The sequence below is a fragment of the Rhea americana genome, unplaced genomic scaffold (genome assembly GCF_003343005.1).
Source record: "Rhea americana isolate MKP2758 unplaced genomic scaffold, rheAme1 scaffold_45, whole genome shotgun sequence".
In the NCBI taxonomy this organism is placed as follows: domain Eukaryota; kingdom Metazoa; phylum Chordata; class Aves; order Rheiformes; family Rheidae; genus Rhea; species Rhea americana.
Genome location: NW_028186590.1, coordinates 1,559,438 through 1,584,272, shown reverse-complemented (window position 1 = coordinate 1,584,272; position 24,835 = coordinate 1,559,438). Strand labels below are relative to the sequence as shown.

Sequence of the window (24,835 nt, the reverse complement as noted above, 5' to 3'; positions counted from 1 at the left end):
GTGATCCTCAGGAAGAAAAATGAATGTTTTCAGCCCTTAAAGTATATTTGTGGTTCATAGCATCAGCCTGATAGTTTTGTTAGTCTTTTAAAAACTCTTAAATTAGTAAAATATAGAATTGCCTTATTGCCAAATAAACATAAATATTATAGAATTCTAAGAAGTCTTCAGTCTGAAAACTAGCATGGTTCTGATAAAAAGACCAAAGACTGATTTAAATATATTTTTAATTTTCAGGGCATTCTAGGTATCAGAGGTATAACTGGTATAATGGGACCTAAAGGCACTAAAGTGAGTATTATTTTTTTTTCCATAAAATGAACTGGATACAAAAATAGATATCCCCTGAATATTTTGAACTTTTTTTTATATTTTTTTTATTTTTATTTTTTTAATGAGTTTCCTTCTTCCTGCTAGATGTATTTCCACAGCTACAGTGCTTTGGTTAGAAAGAAAGGCCCCTCTTTGTCTTTCTGATAAATGCATCAGATTTCACTGAATTTCACTTATTCTTCCCACTTACCCATAATTCCTTCTGATCCTTGCATTTATAGTAATTTGGCATGTGTGCAAGTAGGCAGTTAGCAAGGTAACAAGTTATTTTTTTCTAAATGTTTATAATAACTGTAAATTTTAAAACTTGTGCTGTGCTTCATTTAAAGTGACATATAGGAAAACAATTATATTGTTGTTCGCTTGAGACATGTAATAAAAAGAGTTTTTAAAACAGCGCTGCATTTTATGATTTTCATTCACATTTTGGGGGCATCCTACTAGGCTGTGAAGGAAACAGTATTAGTAAAGGACAACCCAAACACATTTTGAAATAATGTGAGAAGATCTACCTCCTCATTGTCCCAGGGGATGAACTGGTGGATGGATTACATTTGGATTACATCAAAAAAAAAAAAAAGAAAAAAAAAAAGAAAAAAGGAAAGATTAAAAATTTGATTAAAATTTGTTTAATAATTTTTTTTTAATTATAAAAGTCCTTAAAATGAAACACTGAGCTGTATCAGAAGCTGCAGTTCCCGGTAAGTTAGGAAGTAATGTAAGTTGTTCGTGTTTCAGAGCTGCTTTTAATGTCGTGTGGTATTTCCTTTTTTGATAGGGAGCTCGTGGCCTTGATGGCGATCCTGGTCCCCAAGGTCTTCCTGGAGCACCTGTAAGTGGAGTGTGTGTTAGCCAAACACTTCTGAGTGTCTTCCCACTTAGATGATATGTTCTAAAACTTTGTGGCTGTAGAGCAGAAGAGCCTGATTATTCTATTTTTCTTCACATATGAATAAATTACATTCTATGAAGTCCAGAACCACTTAGTGTCCCCAAAGAACTATGGGGGAGACAAAGCCTTTTTAGCTTGCCGGTATTGTAACCTCTTCATGCTGAGTGCTTCTGGGCATTGGGGCAGTTTGGATATTTTCAGTATGTTTGTTTTCTGTTTGTCTGTGTGTTTTTTGTTTTATTTTACCATGAAGCATTCGTTAGAACTAAACCTGTACAAGGAAATTTGTAGGTTTTTTTGTTTGTTTATTATTTTCCTTTTTTTCCCCCCCTCACAAGGCTAGAATTTACTGTCTAAAAGAGATATTCCAAATAGCCAAGAACTGTGGTTGGGAGGACTGAGTGCAGCATGCTGTGCTTACACACAGCTGGGTTCCTACACAATGTCTGCTAGCTGGGGTTTTAAAACACAGTTGTCGGCTGGAGCTGTCAGCTCCTGTTTTATAACTGTCCTCAGGTAAAAAGTCCTCAGTGCTGCATGGGTAACTGAGGCGTAGGTCATCCACAAGCTTTTCCTGTCATTGGGTCAGGCAGGATCAAGCTCCTTCTGAGAAAGATGCTGCAACCAACTTGTCAGCCAAACATCATCACTCCCAAAGCTACTGAAATTCCTAGCAGCCACTAGGCAAATTACTCTTGGACAACCCACATGGCAGTAGGTGCAAAAGGCAACTGTGGACTTGGATTTTCTTAGCTTCTGCCTAGATGAAACCTCGGGTGTACATGATAAGGAGACATGGTCTTGGAAATGCTTCCTCGTGCCCGGTAGATGGTGGGAGGATAGGAAAATCTCTGCAGATTGTAAAGCCCAGCTGCACCCTGAGTTTGGACCTCGACAGGACCAAAGAGGCTAGAAACAGATTCCATGCACTAGAGTGAACTCTACCTTTGTTTATTTACCAGAGCTTTCAGTCAATAAATATAACTAAGTTTATTGTAGTTTTACTACTAAAAGATTTTTTTTTCTTGTAGGGGGATCAAGGGCAGAGAGGCCCACTGGGAGAGGCAGGTCCAAAGGGAGAAAGGGTGAGCACAAGCAAATTTCAAATCATGTGCGCTTGTAAACGTGGAGAGTACTAATAATGTGGTATGTTTATGTACTGCTTCAAGTAACCTAATTAATGCATCTCTGAATAAGATCTTCCTTGCATCTGCCATTTCACTGTGTATAATTTCATATTTTATTATTACTCTTAGGGTCCTCAAGGTACAAGAGGAATAAATGGTCTCCCTGGGCCCAAAGGAGAGTCTGTATGTATATTTCATTTGTTTTATATCATGCTAATTTATATACCCTGGGAGACATTTCTCCAATAATACATTTTTTTGTCTTTGAAGGGCTTACCAGGAGTTGATGGTCGGGAAGGGATCCCTGGAATGCCTGGAGCAAAGGTAAGAAACATTTGACATACATTTAATTAACATATGCTGCTTTGATAGTGCCCTAGATTTGTTCACACGTTTGTGGCAAGCTTTTTATTTGTGCTGCAGCCTGTGGTTTTATACACATTACTATGCTAATTGAATGAGCTTTCCCATTCTCCACTTCTAAAAGCACACCAGCTCTGTGTTACAGAAACAAAGTTTTTCTTCTTGTTTGATTTGCATAAACAACAACTTAAAATATTTTTCAGGGTGAACCAGGAAAACCTGGTGCTCCAGGTGATGCAGGGCTTCAAGGACTGCCAGTAAGTATCCAGTATTTTACCTTGAAAGTGAGATCTGATTCAAGCTAAAGAAAGGTCAGATATGGGCCTTCTTTTGACCCTGAAATTGGAGTAAATTGGGTGAAAAAGCTAAGCAAAAGGAATAGAAAGGGTAAATTCACTGCAAGGGGAAATTCTGGTATGAATATCCAAAATTGTTTTGCGTGAAAGCCTGAAACTCCTCATGGTAGCATCGTGAAGAACTCCATCTCACATAAGGTTCGTGGCCACCTTGCAGTTGTCTCGGATAATTTCTCCATCCTTGTGGATATTATGGTGTGTCTCCACAATGAGAACTGGTATCATCTGGATGACAGGGGCCAAACTGATACCCAGACTTAGCTGGAAAAGTCAAATGGCTTCTCTAACATATCTTAAATGGTCAATCTCTTTTGGACATTTGGCCAGCCCAGAACATCTGGAATGCATCGTGCTTGTGCTTTTTCCTGATCCAGTGCACCCTCTCTGGTGAGGCTATAGGGAATTTGTGCTTCTTGGAATGCTTTTGCAGCTAATCCACTAAACTGATTTTTTCATGAAAGCTGTGCCAATTATGGAGAGCTAAATAGAAACTTTTTTGAAACACTATTCTACAGGAGTAATTGTTGTAAGGATGTAGTGAAGGGGCTACACTAAAAGAGAATTGGAAGTAAATTTGCAAGATAAAGTGAGTTCTACTTGAAAAAAAAAAAACTCTTGCTAGGAGCTGTTGCACAGAAGTGAGAAGAGGATAAAATGTATACAAAAAGTATCTGTTAAACCGGTTTAAGTGGGAAAAAGCCACATCTTCTAAGTTTACCATGCTACTTTTATCAATTTATGAAATAGATAATACTGCTCTTCTGTTACATTGTAAATGGAAAGAACTTAAGCTTGCTCCATCACTGGTTTGAAGTGCCTCAATACCAAAGAAAAGGACTAGAAAAATCAATTTACTGCTTCAACAAGGGAAAGATATGTTTTTTAGAGCATTTCCAATCCTCTTAACAACAAATAAACACTGTAAAATCTTGTTTCTTTCAGGGATTACCAGGCTCTCCAGGTGTAAAAGGGATCCCTGGCCCAAAGGTAATTATCTGAGTATTTACTTTCTTATAAAACTGTACTTGTGCTTATCAAGGTCTATTCAGTGAAACTTTATTAATTTTCCATTGTGACAAAGATGAATCTTTGGTTGAAATAATTAAATAGATGCTTGCATCGGTTCTGGTCTTATGCTTTTCCATGATCTTTTCACTACAGGATCTGATTTTGGTGACTCCAGGTGTTAAGTAGGCAAAAAAAAAAAAAAAAAAAAAAAAAAAAAAAAAAAAAGACATTTCCTTTTAAATCTGTGGTCCTTGACATGGGCATCTCAGTAACATTAGAAGTGAGGAAGTGAGGGAGCCCCTTGGAGCTCTTAGTAAGAATAATATTTATAACTGTATTATATTTCAGACCAAAATGTTTGAGATAATTCTAAGTAACTGAAAAAGAAAAGACTGAGACCTAAATTTCAATTTAAATTACAATGCTGGAAAGTAAGGATGATGTTATCCTTTCTTGTGATTAGAGAGCAACCATCAAAGTTATTTGGTGTTTTTCAGAGTGTATATATAACAAAAGAGCTGGAATCTATATTTTAGAAAAATTAAATATAAGTTATGTGGAAGCTAAAATAAAAATAAAAAAGAATGTAGAAATTAAAAATGAATAAAGAATGATTTTTCAAAAGTGTTTATTGACTTCCTCTTTTTTTTAATTTTAAAAAGGAATGATAATCTAATGGTTTGGCTGATATCTTTCATCTTCTGCCAACAGGGTAATAGAGGTCCTCCTGGTGTGCCAGGTTTGATGGGAAATTCCGGTAAACCTGTAAGATCATTTTTCTTCTTTAAAATACTTGGAAAAACAAAAATTCTGCATTGTGCAGAGATTCACTTTTCAAATTTGTTGTGTCATTCCTATCCCCAAAACAGGGTGAACAGGGGCCAGAGGGAGAAGCAGGACCAACAGGACCCCGGGGACCACCAGTAAGTATTGAATATATTTCTGAGTGTATTTAATATTGCAGTGTCTCAAGTTGGGGCTGCTGAAACTAACCATGAGATGCAAATATTATTCAGCACAAGTGCTGATTTTTAAGGAAAATTGTAGGTATTCTTTAACCCTTTCCTGTGCCAGGCTGATACACAATCAGAAAATTCTGGAGAAGCGCATGTCCCACAACTACTTATGGCTCTGGAGGTTAATAGTGAAGCTTTGTTTTGCTTTTAGCCTTTATTTTTGAATAGGCTGAGTAAAAGCCCAAATAGAGAGAATGAAGATGGTTTATGAATAGGCCCCCACAGGCAAAAAGCAGGAACTAAACTCCTGTTCTTCCATACCAGTAGTTCAGCTCCCACCTCTTACATCTAAAAACTTAACTGTCTGAGCTATCAATAGATTACTTACTCTTTTCTTTAACTCTTCCAGCCTCTGAAAAGAGACAAGTGCTGAGACTGTATAGTACAAGATTTTAAACTTTGTACTGAGTACTCAGTAAATGCGTGTTTTGTGTAAGACATATTTCTGATGCAGATGGACTAGTGAGACTAGTCTAGTCTAGACTAGATGACTAGAGAGGCAGGGTGCAGGGGAAATGTAGCTGTGTCTATCCAAGCAAAGAAAATGGTTAGAGACTATTCCTCGGCCATTAGGCCAACTAACATGACCTGATTTGTCTTCATCCAGCTAAAATTCCCTTGACTCACCCCTGCTCTGAAAATGAGGCTGGGTGCACTCAAGTTTCATTTTAGGAGAGATCCCTTGCCCGTGCTCCCAAAGCTGTTCCTGGGCATTGCCTAGGAAAGTGCCAGCTGGCCTGAGCAAAACTATGCTAACCATTTATCGTGGATCATGGTGAGGTGCTGCTCAGGTCTGAGCCTTGGCCTTTCCTGGTTGGTGTTATGAATGTAGCCGTAATAATATAGTATAGCGTATAGAGTGATGTATATAGTAATGCTCTAAATACAGCTTTTATCTATGCTTAGAAAGAGTGATGTCTTAATTTCTTTCACTGAAGATTTTTCTCAACACTAAAAAGATTTAGGAGACTAAAGGAGTTGTTGCTAGATGGCTAGTCCACTGCAGGAAATAAAGCTAAGTCTTAAGGAAAGTGAAGGGGGGCAACTAGAGGCATTTGCTGAAGGCCAGTGTTGAAGACAAAGGATGGTTATTCCTGAGGCATGTTTGGGGTACCAGAGGGTGAGCTTAGCTACAATGAGTTTTCTGACTCCCTCTAGAGTCAGGGCCTGTTCCTGCTTCTCTGGGTGTAGAGGATGTCAGGGATTTGAAGAAAAATTTCATGTACCAGTGTTCAGTCTGATGACATTCAGTGTTCACAAGGCTCTAGGCTGCATAACCAACTGCTTTGGCAAGCTGGTCTTTTGCCTCTGCTGCTCCAAGGATAGTTGCCTGGAATCTTCTGAGCTTTTCTATTTTATGTTTGCATAAATACTTATACAGGTATTGGGACAGCCTCAAACAGGGTTTAGGTTTTTACTGGTAGGGATATACTCGTAAGGATATTTCATGGCTCAGGAATACCTTCTCTGAATTAACTATTCTTCAAACATGCAGCAACAGTCCATCAAGAAGTAGATCTAGTTTTCTTCTCTTTTCTTCTGGGGTTTGCATTATCTTGTTATATTAGCATTATATTATGTGCTAAATGCATCATATCGTGAGATCATATTTATTTTCAATTGAATCTTTGAATGACTGCTGCCTACCCCGCTGCCTACAAATAATATAAAATAGGTAATGTGAGCATATATTCACCAGGGAAGAATACAGTATCTTCAGTCTCCCCTATCTCTGACTCACAAACATCTGGTTTTGCTGTTTGTATTTTAAAAGTGCTTGATATAGTGGAGTGTTTTCACAGCCCTGTTCTTCTTCATCTGATACTTTGTATACTTGTAATGGGTTATAAATGGATTAGACCAAAGTAATTGCCCACTCTGATGCTGCAAGATAATCTGCTAAACTATGCTTTTAATCCTCTAAATGTGAACATGAATTTACAAAATCAGCAGTCCATAGAAACAGCAGTTGACGTGCTAGGTTAATTATGAACAACCTTGTAGTCAGACAGAAACACTTCATGCAGATTAAATACAATCATTTTTCTGTTTGCCATTCCAGATGCCAGCAAGATATCTGGATATCTTATTTTTATTTTCTTGCTGTCCTTATTAGTAAAATCAGCTGTTCAAAAGTGCACCAATTTTTCTTTTTCTTTACAGGTAGACGTAAAACATTAAACATTAGAGCAAAAATAGAGAATGGAATAGCTTTCAGGGAATATAAAATGGAGAAAGAAAATTCATTATTGATAATAAAACAAGCTTTCATATAGAACATCAAACAGCAATTTTCCACTTGTCTGTAGTTCCCTTAAAGTTACAAAGAGTCGTGAATGATAACCATGTTTAGCTTCCTTCTGCTTAAGACTGCAGGCAACATATGGCTAGAATGGCTTTCTGTTTTCCCTTTGCAAACAAAAGAAGGACATTACTTTTTCACAGAAAACTGGAAGGATCAGGATTTTATGCTCATGAAGGGGGAAAGGTTAGATAACGGAATCTCTGTGAGCTTTGGTCAAAATTGAGTTTTCATTTCTTTTCAGGACAAAATAAAGAATGTTTTCTCCTCTTTCTCTTCTGTAGCATACATATATAGTAGGTGTATTTCAGTCTGTGCTTTTAGGACTCTACCCTTATGGTTCCAGGAAAAAAAAAAATCTTGTTGTTAAATAATTCCAGACTCCATCATTTTAAGACTTCTGAAACTAGGAATTTTGAAAATAAATTTTTATAATTACTCAAAAGAGAAATTTCCTGTGAATTTTGGGATTTTTGTCACAGATTTAACATTTGCTGAAGTTTCACAACACTTTCAAAGTCTAAAGATTTTATTTTTGCTCTCCAGGTATTTTTTCTTGTTTTTTTCTTTCCTATTCTGATTTATACACTCTCTTCCTTATCATTCACCCCAGTTCCTTCCTTCGTCCTTTACCAATTTTTCCATTTCATTCTGGCTAGTAGAAGTCTGCTGTAGAAGTCAAGGAGGCAGCCCTTCGTCGCTGTAGATAGAAAAGTCTTGACCTTTTGCAGAATAAGGAGAACTTTAGCCACTTTCTTTATTGCTGCATGGCAGCAGCCACATAAGAGCTCCTCTTTGCTTTCCCTTTTCACTTTCCCCTATGGAAAAACAGCATGGTTAGGAGCTGTAGGCAGGCCAGAAAGGAGAGGGGATCTAACAAAACTGGCTTTTCTAATATAGGCAGTAGGCCAGTATCTATAACAGGGGAAAAAATAATCTGCCTGCATTTGTGTTGTATTTAAAATTTGCTTGCTTTTCTGATCAAGCAAGTTGCAAAAGATACTTTCTGAGAGAAAATTTTTGTTTCAGTTAGTGTGTCTTTTTAGTGATCCTCTGACTAAACCATGCTATTTCAAAGCTATTTTCATTATTAAACAACTGTCAGAATGTAATTGTAAGCAGCAGGTCAAAATTTTGGCCTTCTGCAAGTCTGTAGATGCTTGCAGTTTCCCAGGGGAGATATTAAATCACTGAAATTAAAATAGCTGGATCTAATTAAAAAAAATGGAAAATAAACTCATGTACTGAGAGAATCTAACCTTACTATTGACAACTCTCCAAAAGGGAAGAATACATTAAAAAAATACAGTTTTAGGCTACCATTGCTTTTCCTTAGAAAACTTAAATTGGCCTGGGGAGGTGGGGGGGAAAGAGTTTCCTTTTTGTTTCTTTAGTTAAATAGTCATCTATTTAATTCAACAGAAAAACAACCAGAGTAGCATGAAAATCTTTCATTTTTAAATTAAATATATTTTCTACTCCTCTTTGATTGTTTTGTCAGTTAACCTTATGTTTGATTTGTGTTATGCTTGTCAATCCAAATAATTACCAAACTCACTTGTGATTTAATCCTTTTTAAACCAGTCATCATGGCAGGTGGCCCAAAGGAAGCAATTTTTAAACATCAGAGTGTCAGTCTCAATCTGTGGAATTAACTGTGCTCTTTAATAATTTAACTATTTTTTTCGTATTTATTTGTGTTTAGCAATTGAATTTCTCATGGTATAGCTCCAGAAAATACTCTCCTCTCATTCCTCTTGTTTTTGTTTTCCATCATTGATTTTTCTTCTTAAAAGGCACTTCCTACAGTTCTGAAGCGAAAAAACAGCGTGGAGCATTTAAATTCAGTATAAATTCAGTAAACTCTTCTGATGTACGTGCAGACCTGCATACATACGTTGATGTTAAAATTTTTGTGATGTGATACACATTTTCCCAATATTATAGCCTTGATACCCTAGCTCTGTATGTGGTCACTGGAAAGAGACTTTCAAGGGTAAACTACTTACCCTGAGTTAGAGGTTCGGGTTCTTTGGGCTGACTTGCTCTCTAGAGGTGCCTTTGCTCATTATGAAGAGGGAGCCTAGAGAGCAGCTTAGATTTCATACTAAACTATCAGATAACCAAAGTTAGGTGAGAATCCTGTTTTCAGCATCTTAAAAGTATTTTCAGCTAATTCATTTTCTTTCTTTATGGCAGTGCTATTGAATATACTAAAAATCAATATTACATATGGTAAAAATACAATTCATAGCAAATGAGAGATTACTAAACTATATACTATAAATTACTAGCAAGAGATTCTAATTCCTGTTTAGATTATCTGGGAAATTTAGTGAGATGCAAATTATCTGGGCGGTATTCTCGTTGTTACAACTTTTCCACTGATAGTAGCATAGTAGCACCCTTAACAGGATGAGTTCAACAGGAGATCAACGAACCAGTGAAAATGTGAGCCTGAGAGTGCGTTTGTAATTGCTGGTGTGCATTCTGCAAAAGAATCAAGTCCTTTAAAATTTCAAGGGGAATGAAAACCACTCCAGAGAACGAAAGGAAGCTTTAGTGTACATCCTGTAATGTCCCCTGATGTATGTGGCATTCAGAGGCTAAATATAGAGCTAACAGAAACACGAGAGAGACATGAAACCTTCATTTACATGTGCAGAGTGGTCCAGCAAGCCTTGCTCGGGACAGAGGGAAGGTAGGTTTTGTTCTGGCACCGCAGCTGCGGTAGGGCTACATCTGGTATTGCTCAGTGCTGCAGTGCTGGACACCCTCTTGCTTTAAAAATGTGCATGACCTTCACGTGAGAGAATGACCCTCGCACAGGGCGAGTGTTAGCAAACCGAACGGGAAACAGTTATCCACACTGTCAAGCTGCTGGACCGCTCCTGGGCATGCTTTTGGCCCATGCGGTCTGTCGTTCTCTCAAACGACCTCTAGGCAGTGGCCAGGTCGTGGAGTGAACCTGGGGTAACTAGCCCAATGTGAATCACTGCTATACAATATATCTTGATGTTACATATGACTTGACGTACAGGGTTTTAACTTATTCCACGGGTTGGTGGGATTCTTGATTGTTCCTTGGGAAACACTTCCCTTCTTATTCTCTAAAGTACAATTCCCGCAGACCTTGCAGTGATGGCCCTTAGTTTGAAGTAATCTGTCCTTACAGGTACAACGCCAGTGCTCATAGGAGGTTCTGCCCTCTGTATTCCAGTCTTCCCTATACTAGCCTTCTTTTCACCACACTGGAAAAGTGCTGGTGTTAGAAAAAGTGCCTATAATGCAAATTTAACAAAAGATATTTTTCATTTAAAGTAATAGTAAAGATTTTCCTGCATTCTGTACCACCAGTAAAACTTCTGATGCACTTAAGATGTTTACGGTAGGAGTTTAATTCTCTGGAAGGAACATTGTTTTGCCTAACAGTTGTAGAGCATTCAGTAGTAACATTCCAGGTCAGAGAGGTAGTACAGAATTATGTGGTTAAATAATAGATTTACAAAAGGCTATTGCACTTCTTGGTCATAAGATGAAGAAATGTTTTTTTTTATTTATTTATTTTCTTTTTGCTACTAAAAAACATTGAGAAGTTAGACAAAAGTTCTTTAAAAGGACAGTGATTTTAATATCAGAGGATATTTGAGGGGAAATTAATGGAAAAGTTTGTTTATATTTAATTCTCTGATCTCTCCAGGATACCTAATTATTTCTTGAATTCTAGAGTTCAGTATTTCTAAGCTGCGTGAGAAGTCATCAGTGCATTTATGAGCTGCTGTAAAACGCATTTTAAGCCTGCCATCTCCTTTTATGGTTCAATATGTCACAATATCTTTCTCATTATGAACAAAATGCTGTATTTTAAGTTCTTCACTGTACACAGTACTGATATGTTTAAAATCTGCATTTATCCAAAATTTTCTAAGCTATATAAAACAGATTATCCACTTGCATACATAATAACTCTGCTTCTTGGTATTTTATAATCTTAAATGCTTCATCATCATTTTATAACAAGTACCACTCATTCATTTACATAGTAAAAGTTACAAAAGTGTCTTAAGTGAAACTTAGGCTTGTGCTGCCATGGTCTATATCTGTACACCTACAGGTGAGAGTAAATGTATAAAGCTTATTGAGCTGCTCTTAAAAGGAAGTCTGATCATGAGAGACAAAACCTTTGTGAAACAGATACTTTAGTTCTAATATTATTTACAACCTTTGAAAATTATCCTATATGCCAGATTTACCCAGAGTGTATAATCAAATGGCTGCATTAAAACATGGAGTTATAACACTGATGTAACAATATAAAGTGAAAAATATTGTTAAGAGCAACAGTTAAGAGCATGTTAAGAGCATGTTCATGCTTTTTATTATTATGCATGGCAATTAAAAGATTCCCTTCCCCTATAATAGTCTCTCTCTATATATTACCTAAATGAGCTTAAGCATGACTTTTGCATGCAGTTTTCAAATTTGTCCATTGTAGGATCATGGGCTTTTAAGTACTTTAAAGATAACATTTAAAGGCCCAAAATAAAAATTTACCTTCACTGGGACTTGTTATTCTTGAGTAGGGAGCTTATAAATTGTGCTTAATTGTAGTCGTGGGGGAGTCTGCTGATGAAACTAGAGCATAAGCCTAAAGCTAAGTGTATGCTTCAGAGTTGTCTTAATGAAATAAATGCCTTCCTGGCAGAAAGCTCTGAGCAGCAGTTCCATGAAGGGAACTTTGTTGTGAAAAATCACTCATCAGAATAAATAAGTTTAATCATCTAATGCTATTTGAAAATTGTGTGCCATTATTACCTCAAAATATTTACATTTCTTAGGAATTTTCAGTGTTGTTAATGTACATGGATTTTTGCACTAATAAAAAAAAGTCACTAAACATTAAGAAAAAAAATCAAGCTTTTTTTCCAGTTCACAAGAAATATTTCAGGAAGTAACAATGTCCTTCTATTTCCTATAAGGGTAGCAGAGGGGAGCCAGGTCCTGTGGGTCCTCCAGGTCTGCCAGGGAAACTGGTAAGCAGCATATTTACATATTTAGAGCTTTAGTTTACTTTCCAGGAGCTGTGGTACCATTTGGAACTATACTTACCTATTCATCTATGTATAGAGCTGAAAATAATGCTGAAACGAGTGCCTGTTGAGTTTCCTTTTCAGTCCTTTGTGACTGAGCTAATATTAGCAAGCGTTGTTTTAAAGCATATGGAAATGTGTGGGATTTTTTTCTTCTGTTTCAAAAAATGAAAAGAGTTCCTGTGATACGTGAGGCTGGGGCTGTACATTCCTGTGTGGGCTGTGCGTGCTCGGGGAACAGGCGCCGTGAAAGAGCAGCTTTCTGCTAACGGCTGCATGAAGCTAATGAACGGGCCGGACCATGAATGCCACCTTTCACCGCTGCTCGGGCAGTGTTTGCACGGCCGCGGGAGCAGAGCTGGGGAGGTGTTGGCTGAAAGAGCCGCTGTTAGGGAGGAATGAGGAATGCACGACCCACGGAGCGCAAGGTCTGAGGAAGTCCTTAGGAGAGAAGCAGGCGAAGGACTGCAGGGTGGAAAGCCTCGTAAGCCAGTTCTTTCGTATTTGTCAGCAAGGAAAATCATCATACACTGCTGGTTAAAAGGATGCATTTTACATCAGTCCAATTTTCATCAGATAATCCCTTTTCTTCAGGTTAGAGTTGTTTTAGGAATAGCATTCGGAAGCTTAGTTGTTCATTCTAAAAACAGAACGGGAAAGTTTACACTCTCAATTTGTTTTCACAGGGTCCCCAGGGTGATATTGGACTTCCTGGACTGCCAGGTCCTCCAGGTTTACCTGGTGGTAAGGGTGACCGGGTAAGAAATGCACTCATATTCGTAATCTGCAGTGTGGTGGCAGCAGTAAAAAGAGTGATTTTTTAGCACTGTTTTCAGTAATTTCTGGCTTTGTATGTAGATCTGTTAACTGCTTGAAAGTAGCACTTTCTGTGCCTGCTAACTACTTATAGCTCATAAAAATACACAAGAAAAGACTTGACAATATTATTTAAGAGACTGAAATAAGATTACTGGTACTTTTTTTTTTTTTTTTTGTAATCTGAATCATTTAGGGGGTTAAATCATTTTGAAAATCATTGCCAGAAGCACATCTGAAATTGTAAATCAGACTCTCTGGTTGCTAAAGAAGCTTTGAAATCTGCAGTAAATACAATGCCTTTAGTATACTTCTTAACATACCTGCTATGGAAATGCACTGACAAATGCAACTGTCACACTATTACAGGCTATAGGTGCTCCCTCCAGTATTTTGTTAGGAATGAAGAACTAGGCCTTGTGGTCCTCACACACTGGCAGAAGATTTCCTGCTCTGCTGAATAAATGTCAGTGAGACCATACATTAAAGTAAAAATGTTCTTTACCTTCTCTTGCTCATAGGAGGTTACAAAGGATGGAATTCCTCTCATCAGACTTCAGACCTATTTGTAATACAGATGGAGAGTTTCATGTCATGCTTAATCATACACACTTTAGGCATCTACTTCAGCATAAAATGAACTGCACTTTCAAAATGCCTCTTTCTGTCTACTGACACTCAAGGAAATATATGATTATTAGTCAGATGTATGTCTTTATCTGGACAGAGGAATCCTGCCCCTGATATGTTCCAGATACATGCAGTAAGGTGGTTGGATAGGGCTTGCAGTTGCTTTTTGCAGTTTTTAAAAGCCACTCAGGTGCATTTATAATGCAAAAAAAGGGCAAACAACTGAATATCATTCCTGCCAGTCTTTGTTATCCTTGAAGTATTTCTGCATTTGCATTTTTAGATTTTTTTAATGCAACTCCCTTAAAGTTCCTAAAGCTATGCTAGCAATTACCTCATCCTGCCATTGCTTTTATCTCACTTGTTTTGAGACAGATGCCAACTAGATCCACTTATATCCTTGGTTCAGTTTTTTTTCCTTCAGTCCCATAGAAGCTGGAGTGGATTTTCTAGAGCAAAGTTAAGACTGCTGCAGCACCAATCTGCAGTATGCACTCCAAGTCACAGGCCTAGGGAAAAGGCGCAGTGCCATACCGTCCTTTCTCCACCCTGGACAGCTCGCAGCTGCAGCTAGCCTTGCGTAGAAGCTCTGTCTTGTACGGAGTCAAACATCCTTTCAAGATTTGGAAAGAACTATCTCTAAGATCTATTAACCCTAGTCTTTGGATCAAACACTAGTGTTATTATAGATTAATGTAACCTTTCTCCCTTTCCTGATTTCAAAACATTATGGTTTTCTATCATATAAAGCTCTGTTGTGAATCCTAAACATGCATATGAAAAGGTGGTGTGAAGAGCAACCGAAAGCTTGACAAAGTTCACAACAAAACACATTTCAGTAGTCCTTCTTGATCTAGATGCTGTTAGACACCAGGCACTGTCTGCAGGCGCCTGGTGCATTATCACACACGCAGAAACACAGAGCGCGCCAGGAGGACACATCGCGCCCCAGCGGCCCCCGCGGAGCGGCTGCGCAGGTGTCCCGCCGGGACGCGGCCGCGTGTGTCCTTAAATAGTACGGCCTCTGGTACAGTCTTCGGCCCATGCCGACTAGCACTTTGCGGGACAATTTCTAGGCATGCTTTGGGAGGAATCTTTACAAATAGGTAAGCAGTATGTTATAAAACGAGTGTTTTAATTTTTGACATGTTACCCGACTCTCTCTCTTGAAATTTTGAGAACAAATATAGAAYAGAATTAGATTGTTTCAGCTGTAATTTTTATATTTGCTGATACAAATATTACAGATTAATTTCCACAAGAGCAAAAACATCTCCCATTTCTTTGATTTTCAGAATGTGAGTAATAGGAAAACTKTAATAAGAAAAGATTTTGGGAGCACTTCAAGCAAAATAATTGCTGTGCTGTTTGACAAAGTCTGTATGTTAAACAGGTCTGTGATTACCATCACTTAGCTTTGCAGAAAGTTTAGTATTGTTTCTCTTTCCTCAGCAACATGAGAACAAATCTGAGTTCATGAAATGCAGATGTCACATTGGTTTCTATGCCTATATCTTAACATGAATTAAACGAATCTCTGAAATTGGAGTGAAAACACTGCATCACAGTCTGCTTTAGAAAAACGTTTAAATATACAATTACAGTTCTTCTGGAATATACAAATTTGAATGTGTACAGACTGCAAAGAACATCTAAGGATGGTGTGATTCCTTTTCTAACAAAGTATAAGTATTAAATTTTTTTAAATGATACACTGTTTTATAAATGAAATATTTTTGGTATAGAAAAAAATAGCATGTTTTTGAAATTAACCAAGTCAATAATTTACTCCTGTTTGATTTCTGCCTGGCTACACAGGTATATTTTAACATTGTAACAGGATTGTGAGATCAAAGATGGAAAATGGAAATACCAACTTTAGGATACAGGGCATTCAATTTTCACTGTGATGATGAATATACTAGAGAAAGTACCGCTAAAAAAGTTGAGAATTAAATAGCAAGCAAGATTGTGACTGTAATACTGGGCCTCTCAGTATGCTTACACTGCATTACTAAGGCTGGTACGGCCTATGGCAGTACRGAATACTTAACAGGGCTAGAAAAAGTGATATACTTACTGGAATTTCTAACCAATACGCATAGCAGAGCTGTAGCAACTGCAAGAGCATCTGCCCTTGTAAATGGGAGAGATGCTACTGCCTGAAAGGCAGAACTGGGACCATGCAGTGTGGCAGTGTATTCGGTTCCGTGCTATTACGTCCCTTAGTCTGCCACCTTAATTAACTATTAAGATTAAAGTGCTGTCATTATGTTTCTTATAAATATGCAGTTAGAAAGATCTCTTTCATCATTGCTAGATGATAGGGAGGATTGAATATAACTTAGTAGAAACTGTGAGGCAGAAAGAGAGAAAGGTTAAGCATCTTCGTAACTTACTAAACATACTAACAAAGTGGCATTAAAAGTTTGGTTATGAAGATTCTTTAGTGTTTTCCCTTTTCTTTAGTCCTGAAGTCATAATTATTATCTTGTCCAGTAGGTATTACTGGTGACCAAAGGAGATACATCTGAATTTTTCCCACTTACATGAGGGGGAAAAAAAATTGTGCTGATTTGTGCTTGCACTAAAAAGCTTCTATTTATGTTACTGACAATATAATGTACAATTCAAAATTGCCAGTTACAAATACATTGAATAAAAAAATTAATAAATGTCAGAAGGAGGAAAWGGTTGCTCTGAAYAGAACATGACTGGTTTAAAATTACACCTTACCTCTACTTTATGGAGTAGAGAAAAACTATTTAAATTTCTGCAGCTTCAAATTGTAAAACGTTTTATCTTTTGCTTTTAGGGCTCGGTTGGTGAACCAGGACCTAAGGGTGAGCAAGTAAGTCTTGTTACATATCTTGTTGCTTTCAAGTCACACTACTGCGTACTGCTGTATATTACATCAACTAAATCTGAAGGCTGACAGTATGTCTTGTTTTGCTATAGGGTGCACCTGGACCAGAAGGAGATGGAGGAGAAAAGGGTGACTTAGTAAGGCATTATTTTCTCTTCACTTGTTTCAGCTTGTTGTTGTAGATTAAAACTTTAAAATATTGTAACTCTTCAAACATGTTTTGATCATTGAAAGTCAAATTTCAGTTTTATGTTTAGTGTCATTGCTATATATAAGGTACCAACCGGACATGTTGCAGACCTTAGCAGTTTTGTTGCCTCGTCACATCACTCTTACTGTTTTGAAAACACTCTGAAATATGCATATCCCCTTATGTGTATAATACAGTATAAGCTGCTTGGAGATATATATATATATATGTGTGTGTGTATATATACATATATACATATATATATAAACTTTTGGTATTTGAGACAGTGAGAATGAGAAGATATTCTAACTCAGGTAAAGCAGAAATATAGATAATAAGAACCTTTTATAACTCAGACTTTATGTAAATATTTTCTATTGCCTTTACCTTTGGAGATATGTCTGGCTGCTAGGGAAAACAGTCTGGGGAGAGGCTGTTGTATTCTGTGCTATAGCTGGCATGGCCTCCTGGAGTGCAGCATATTGTGAATTTGCATGAGTAATGCCTGGGTCATGTCCCTAGGAGATAAAAAAGATTTGCCTTCCTACAGAACAGCTGTGTTAGTTCAGCAACTTGTATGGGCCTCATCCAGCAAAGCCTCATTTGATCTTTCAAGAGAAAGTAAAATACTGCCCACTAAAAATGGTAGTATACTGCCAGAGAATATGCTGGAAAGAAGTGCTTTTTCCCTACACTCTTCAATTTAAGAAAAAATTTAAAGTTAAGTAATATAGTGAGCTAGATGTCCAATAACATAGCTTTACTATCAGTAAGTGGAGTTCTGTGAAATAATAGTATGTGAGATGTCTGAGTGTGCTGCCAGTTAGTCTGTTTTTAAACTGATGACAGTTGTTTTTGTTTTACTTAYGACATACTCACTGATAGAAGAAGTGGGCATTCTGGCCACTAGAAACCATTATTTCTGGCCCTTWGAAACCTGCTCAGGAAGTGTGGGTTAGATGAGTGGACAATGAGGTGGACTGAGAACTGGCATCAAGGGAAAAATAAMCCTAGGCACCAGGACAAGCTGGGGGCTGACCTTCTGGAGAGCAGCTCTGCAGAGAAGGACCTGGGAGTGCTGGTGGATGACAAGTTGACCATGAGCCAGCAATGTGCCCTTGTAGCCAGGAAGGCCAATGGTCTCCTGGGGTGCATTGGGAAGAGTGTTGCCAGCAGGTCGAGGGAGGTGATCCTGCCCCTCTYCTCAGCCCTGGTGAGGCCTCATCTGGAGTCCTGTGTCCAGTTCTGGGCTCCCCACTACAACAGAGACATGGAGCTACTGGAGAGAGTCCAGCATAGGGCTACAAGGATGATCAGAGGGCTGGAGCATCTGCCCTATGAGGAACGGCTGAGAGAGCTGGGCCTCTTCAGCCTGGGGAAGAGAAAACTGAGCAGGGATCTTATCAATGTCTACAAATACCTTAAGGGGAGGGGGGAGTGTCAAGAGAATGGGSCCAGACTCTTTTCAGTGGTACCAAGCAACAGGACCAAGAAGTAACAGGCACAAACTGAAACACAGGAAGTTCCGCCTGAATATAAGGAAAAACTTCTTTACTGTGAGAGTGACAGAGCACTGGCACAGGTTGCCCAGAGAAGTTGTGGAGTCTCCTTCTCTGGAGATCTTCAAGGCCTGCCTGGACGCAACCCTSTCTAACATGCTSTAGGTGACCCTGCTCGAGCAGGGAGGTTGGACTAGATGATCTCCAGAGGTCGCTTCCAACCTCAATCATTCTGTGATTCTGTGTTTTCACCAGTGACAGTTCAGAACTGGAGGAATAAAATTTTCTGAAATCTTTCCAAGGGCACCACGATGACGTTGAAGGAGATGAGTTAATATCTGTTTCGTGACGATTATAAGATTTTGCTTCAAAGTATTTTTGTTTTTCCAGTTCAGAWTGAAAACTTCTGAATAGTAGGACTGCTATTCTCAGTCAAGTGACAAAAGGATCTTGGGGTTGCTGGAAGCTGGGATATTGGGATTAGCAACTTCTAGGGCCTTGGCTGCCCTGCAGGACTTTGGATGGAGATTTGCTTGGATTCTGGTGCAGTTTTGTCTGGGCTTACACAATGTGGTGAAATTTTGTGATTCTCACRAACTGAAAAATTCTGATTAAATAGTGCTCTATCTAAAGGTTTCCAAACAATCTACTTGTTTGGATTGTCCTGTGCTCTCACAGATCTAAGAGGGCAGATCCACATGTCTAATTCTAAGATAAGCAATATGAAAATAGTTATAATAAATTTCAGATTTTTTTTCTTTAAGAGTCATTTCTCAAAAATACTTAATGTAGAAATAAAATATTTTTAAGTTTTATTTACAGATTAATTYGAGGTGTGATTTTGCATACATTACCAAATGCCTCGGGTACAAAATATCTGAATTTTTTAATATTAAAAAATCATGTTAAATTTACTGCATTTATAATGAATATGATAATTGATACTCTATTTTGATACAGTTTTTGTCTGATTTTTGTTTAGGGTGACATGGGATTACCAGGTGCAAAGGGTTCTGTAAGTACAATGAATTACAGTGTTCCAAAAATACCTGTCTAGTAGATCAGATAGATGGTTGTCTGGTTTAAGAAACAATATAAGTAATCAAGTCTTTATAAACCACAGTTAAATTAGTTCTGATAGCATTCCGTCTTTTTAATTGCTGAGCACATCTAATATTAAAATGATTTCATTTTTGAAAGGAATTCACATCCTGAATTCCAAGCTTCATGAAAGAGAAGCAGCATTCAGCAGCAGTTTTTTGGCCACCTCATTTTTCAGGAAATGAATGGCCTCTTTGTGCTGTAGAGGTGTTGTATAGAAGGAGCCCCAGTGAAACGGCTGTGTTCAGCCTGTAATCTTTATGCTGTGAAAAAGCTGGCAACAGGACTGTGATGTCTCTGAAAGCAGAAGTATTTCTGGCCCAGATTTCTTTTTCTGAAAAATAACAAAATGATGTCTTTGATGAAGAAGGTGAGCAAAACTTGTATGCCACAAGGAACATTTAAGAACTGAACCTGCTCTTTTATTTCTGGATCATTGAAGAGTGCAATTATTGCAGCAGCTGACAGATTGGTTTTGTAGCATGAACAGATCAACAGTTCTGCCTACGGGGAACAGAGCTTGACTATAACAAGAGGCATTTCGCCTRTGCTCTCTGCGCCCACTGTGACTTTGGGGCTAAGTACACACGAGCTAGRGGGTGTTCATTGCTAATCAGGACCTTAAGGGAAGGACGTGGAGATGGCAGAGATGTAGTAGAGGAGAAATCTACAGGGTTTTTCTCTTCTAGACTCTTAAAATCTTTTGCTTCTCTTGTTGAGATTCTAGAGTGCTTGTCCTGGTGAGTACACACATTAGGAAGAGTGATCCACCAAGGAATCTGGTAATTAGCCAGTCTGGAAAAGAAAGAAATGAYGACTTCCTTGTTGTTTAGTCCATGAAGGGATCAGTGTTCTTCTATTAATACATCTATTAAAACATATTCAAGTTTCCTTCTGACAGGGCCAGCAAGGAGCTGCCTGAGATGCAGCATAGATGGAACTGATGTGGCTCCATCTTGTGGGCTTAACCGRTATCACAGTTGGGTAATTCGCCGCGTTTAGCAGCATCTCTTTCTTACTTTTTTCCCCAGTAGACTGGGGAAGCTGTAAGTGTGTAGTGAGTTTTTTTTTTGTTTGTTTGTTTGTTTTTTTTTTGTCTTTTTTTTCTGTTAGGACCACTATTATTCACTACAGTGACTTGTACTGAAAGTAGCTCAGAGGCCGAGGTTGGCATAAATCACTATGCATCCAGTTAATCGCATCCTTACAGCTTTTGTTTTTAGGAGGTAAAATGACATGTGACCATTGTTAATTTTTTATTTACACAACAATACGCTTTTAATGGAGAGATTTTTATGATTATGAGTTTGCAGTTTAAATACATGATCTTGATGTTAGCTTTAAATTTCTGCAGTAGGGCTCATGATTTCTGTTGTATTGGGAATGAGGCACGTCTAAAGCATGGGAAATACCTTCTGCCCTGAAGACAAAGTCATTCTGGAACTTCTTAACTCTCCACCCCTTTAAGGAAATTGGCAAAATGTGTATATGCACACTGGCTCCTCTTGAGATTTATGCACTCCTCAGGCTTTGATTTTATAGACCATAGCAAAGGGAGAGGAAGCTGATCATTCTGAACTTGGCTGCTTCATTCTTAGCATTTACTGCTTGGGTCTCAGCAGGAAAGTAAAGCTCTTTGCTCTTCCTGTGAGAACCTGCAACTGTTTATGGTCAAGTTTCTTTGCACTTACTGTTCCTTTGTCATATGATAGCTACCAGCCAAAGAATACTGTTGACCAAAGGAGGCAGAGGACTAATGACCTCTCTTTGAATATTCTGCCCCAAAAATACAAAAGAGGAATTGAAAACTATGAATTTTAATTATGGAATATTGCTCCTGCTGAAGTTGAAAGAAATTCTTCCCATGACTGCAGAGTCCAGAAATTCACACCCTGAATTTCCATTTCCCTGTGCAGTTTCTCTGGGCACAGATGAACCGTTGTCAGAAGAAGAATAGATAGTCTACTCATTGCAATAAGTATCTTCTGGATTTTATTCCCCTCCTTCTCTTGCTTTGTTGCTTTTGTAGATGAAAATTCRTTTATTTAACAAAAAATAATCATGCTATAAGCAAAGAAATATGAAAAAGGTGTCCATTTTTCAAAGTAAGCAATAGGAAAAGAAATRTGTGTATCAAAAAGAACACTGTAATGAAAGTAGAAATACATGACTTATTCTGCAGACATGCAATCTTTCAAAACTCTTCTCTCTTACTGTCAGGTTGGTAATCCTGGAGAGCCTGGTTCCCGGGGGCCTGAGGGGAGTCGGGGACTGCCTGGCATGGAAGGACCACGAGGCTCACCTGGACCGCGAGGCTTGCAGGGTGAACAAGGTGCTCCAGGTCTGCCTGGCAGCCAAGGTCCTGCTGTAAGTACTATTTTCATGTAGTAGGTTCTTCTGAACTCTTAGCTTCTGGTCACTTGCACCACTCCTTCTGTAGGATCACAAACCACACACACACACATGCACTCACGCGCACATGTGAAACTCAAATGCCACAGTAGAGTTTGAAATACATGGTACCTTGCAACAGACACATCTCTACACCGGCAGAATCTTAGGATTGTGCATAGGTAGGACTTTCGGTCCTCTGCTTTCAGTTCAGTTCAGTTCCGTTTTCTTCTGCCACCTGCACTACTGTAGGGTGTATGTACCATGTTCGATACGTGAGTATATCACACACACATAATATCTCCCTTGAAAGTCAAATTGACTTCAGTTGTAATAGTTGTGTTTGCACRGACTTGAACAGCTTTCTTTGACCAGCATTTACAGTGGTATTAATTGTTTTTTAACATTATTATTATTTTTTAATCCTAGGGAAAAGAACCAACTGATCAGCACATTAAGCAGGTTTGCATGAGAGTCATGCAAGGTAAAYATGCTAAGAAGTATTCAAATTTTCTTGTGCATTTAAATCAGAGTATTCTAATKCTGTGGAAGTGACCAACATTTCCCCACTCTTATCCAGAATGAATAGCATGCCCTCAGCAGGGGGATCTGGCAGATGGTCCTCCCACAGGCTGGTGTAAACACTGTCTGAGAAATTAGTTTCTTACTTATATGCCCTCTGCAACTCATTGAACCATCTGTTGATTCCACACTATTGGCCATAGCCTGGAGTGCTTTTAAGGAATATATAAATTTTACATACCAACCATTTGCTGTGTTTAAATACATAAAACTGTATAGCTTGCCTGAAAGTTTGTTTGGCCTTTTGTACTGTTTCACTATTAGATTATAGCAAAAAAAAATCATGTAGAAAATAAGTAAAAAGAACAAGGTAGAGAGAGGTTCCCTGTAGAAAATAATATAACATAAAATGAAAACAACAGGCAGATGTTCAAAACCCTAATTGTATTTATTCAGTTCTTTTGCTATGTACACAGAAATGCCTAGCTTTTCTATTACAGTTGGATGCATGGGATTTATTTAGTCTACAAATTTATGCTGGCCTGCAAACGTAAAAGAGATTTTTTCATACTTGCTGTTGTTGATGCCCTTTGGGGTATTATGTCTTTGTAATGYTAAGAGTTTAGCAGAATAAAATTGCTGCTCATGATTTAATTTAAAAATTCTCAMTACAAGTTACTGTTCCTGATACTGCCTAACAGAGTATTTTATTTTTTAACCTCCTGTTCTGACAGAAGGTTTTCATCTATGAACAGAAAAAATGACCCAGTAAAAGAACCTTTTAAAGTAGGCTCTTGAAAAACACTGTAATATTGAGGAGGATGCAGAGAAGTCAGACACGGTGCTTGAGTTTACTCACAATCATCAGAATTAGCAGTGAACACAAGGATGTGGGAAAAATGTAGACTATCTTCAGTGCATCCTTCCTGAAAGCCCTAGAATTGCTCATGTATTCATACTGAAAAAAAAAAAATATATATATATATATATATATCTGTTAAGCTGGTCAGCTTGAAGGCAGCCTTAGCTGAAGTTCAGCTCCTCAGCAGATTCCTCTGGCCACAGATTTGCACGGCTGTTGCTAGGATCCCTCAGCTCTCTGCTGGCACAGCTCCTGCTTTTGCTGATTTACTTTAAGTAAAAACCATTGATGTAAAATGTCCAGTTATTTACCAAACTTGAGTACACAAGCACAAATGTAAGGGATTCTTCTGAAAATAAGGGTCCTTGAGTTATTAGGCAGGCCAGCACAGATTATCTCCTGTTTCTTAGTTCTTTTCTRCAAGGCCAGATCTTAATATGTATTATCCAGTAGTAACAAAGAAACATCTGTACTSTTTTAAGAGTCACCAATTTGCATGCATCCATTTTCTTACTCCATGAAAACTAAAAAAAAAAATCAAAATTATAAGGACATTTTTAAATAAAACATATACATTTAAATCATTTCAACCTCCAAATGTCATGAAGATGTTAAGTTCAGAATGAACAATTTGATAACATGCCTATACAGTTTGTCACTGATAGTGCTAAGATAGTATCTTCTATGTAATACACTTTCTAACCAGCATTTTACATAAGGAAAGTGTTGTATTGTAACCTGTTTGTTCCCATAGCAGAGTATTAGCTCCACATCAGATATACCTTTTTCCTTAGTGACCTCTGATACAGTGGAATCTCTCCATTCATTTGCGCTTACTACTTAACTCTATCTTGCTGTTTATTGCAGAACAACTAGCTCAGCTGGCAGCGAGTCTTAGGAGGCCAGAATTTGGTGCTCCAGGTCTCCCAGGCCTACCTGGGCCACCAGGGGTTCCTGGGCCTCCYGGGGAAAATGGTTTCCCAGGACAGCTTGGACCCCGTGGCTTGCCTGGCCTTAAAGGGCCCCCTGGTGAAATCGGTCGTAAAGGTCCTAAAGGTAAGAATTTCTGTAACTGGCTTTCAGCTGTTGACTATAAATGCTCTCCTTGTAATGTGGAATCACGTCATATTTAAATGAAGTTCGGTAGTTTCACATACCAGCCATATTAAAACCAACGTTGACCTTAAGTATTCCATGCTTTACAACTAACTCCTTTCTATGCCAGAGGGAATCTATATTTAAGTTTCTGGTTTAAAATCACAGTTTTTCTGACTAAGCTATACAATTTACAGTTTGTGTTTCCAGCACTGGTTGTCTGAAGCAGAGAGGCACAGAGGAAGAAGTCTATAAATCCTTTGAGCTAGGGCTTTCAGCTACTCATTTTTAGTCACTTGAACCCTGAAAAGGTTTGATGATTGAGTTTTTTTTTTTTTTTTTTTTTTTTTTTTTTTTTTTTTTTTTTTTTTTTTTT

At 38.0% G+C, this 24,835-nt stretch overlaps 1 protein-coding gene across 1 annotated transcript in view; it reads left to right on the top strand.

Moving 5' to 3' along the window:
• Positions 1–24,835, top strand: part of COL9A1 (collagen type IX alpha 1 chain) — a 66,233-nt gene that overhangs the window by 36,305 nt on the left and 5,093 nt on the right. The window contains exons 20-36 of the mRNA XM_085316030.1: positions 238–291; positions 1,112–1,165; positions 2,257–2,310; positions 2,482–2,535; positions 2,623–2,676; positions 2,919–2,972; positions 4,014–4,058; positions 4,791–4,844; positions 4,949–5,002; positions 12,377–12,430; positions 13,174–13,245; positions 16,749–16,784; positions 16,892–16,936; positions 19,471–19,503; positions 21,810–21,956; positions 22,410–22,464; positions 24,232–24,420. Of these exons, the coding sequence (XP_085172156.1) occupies positions 238–291; positions 1,112–1,165; positions 2,257–2,310; positions 2,482–2,535; positions 2,623–2,676; positions 2,919–2,972; positions 4,014–4,058; positions 4,791–4,844; positions 4,949–5,002; positions 12,377–12,430; positions 13,174–13,245; positions 16,749–16,784; positions 16,892–16,936; positions 19,471–19,503; positions 21,810–21,956; positions 22,410–22,464; positions 24,232–24,420 (1,108 nt within the window). The remainder of the gene's footprint in view (positions 1–237; positions 292–1,111; positions 1,166–2,256; positions 2,311–2,481; positions 2,536–2,622; positions 2,677–2,918; positions 2,973–4,013; positions 4,059–4,790; positions 4,845–4,948; positions 5,003–12,376; positions 12,431–13,173; positions 13,246–16,748; positions 16,785–16,891; positions 16,937–19,470; positions 19,504–21,809; positions 21,957–22,409; positions 22,465–24,231; positions 24,421–24,835) is intronic.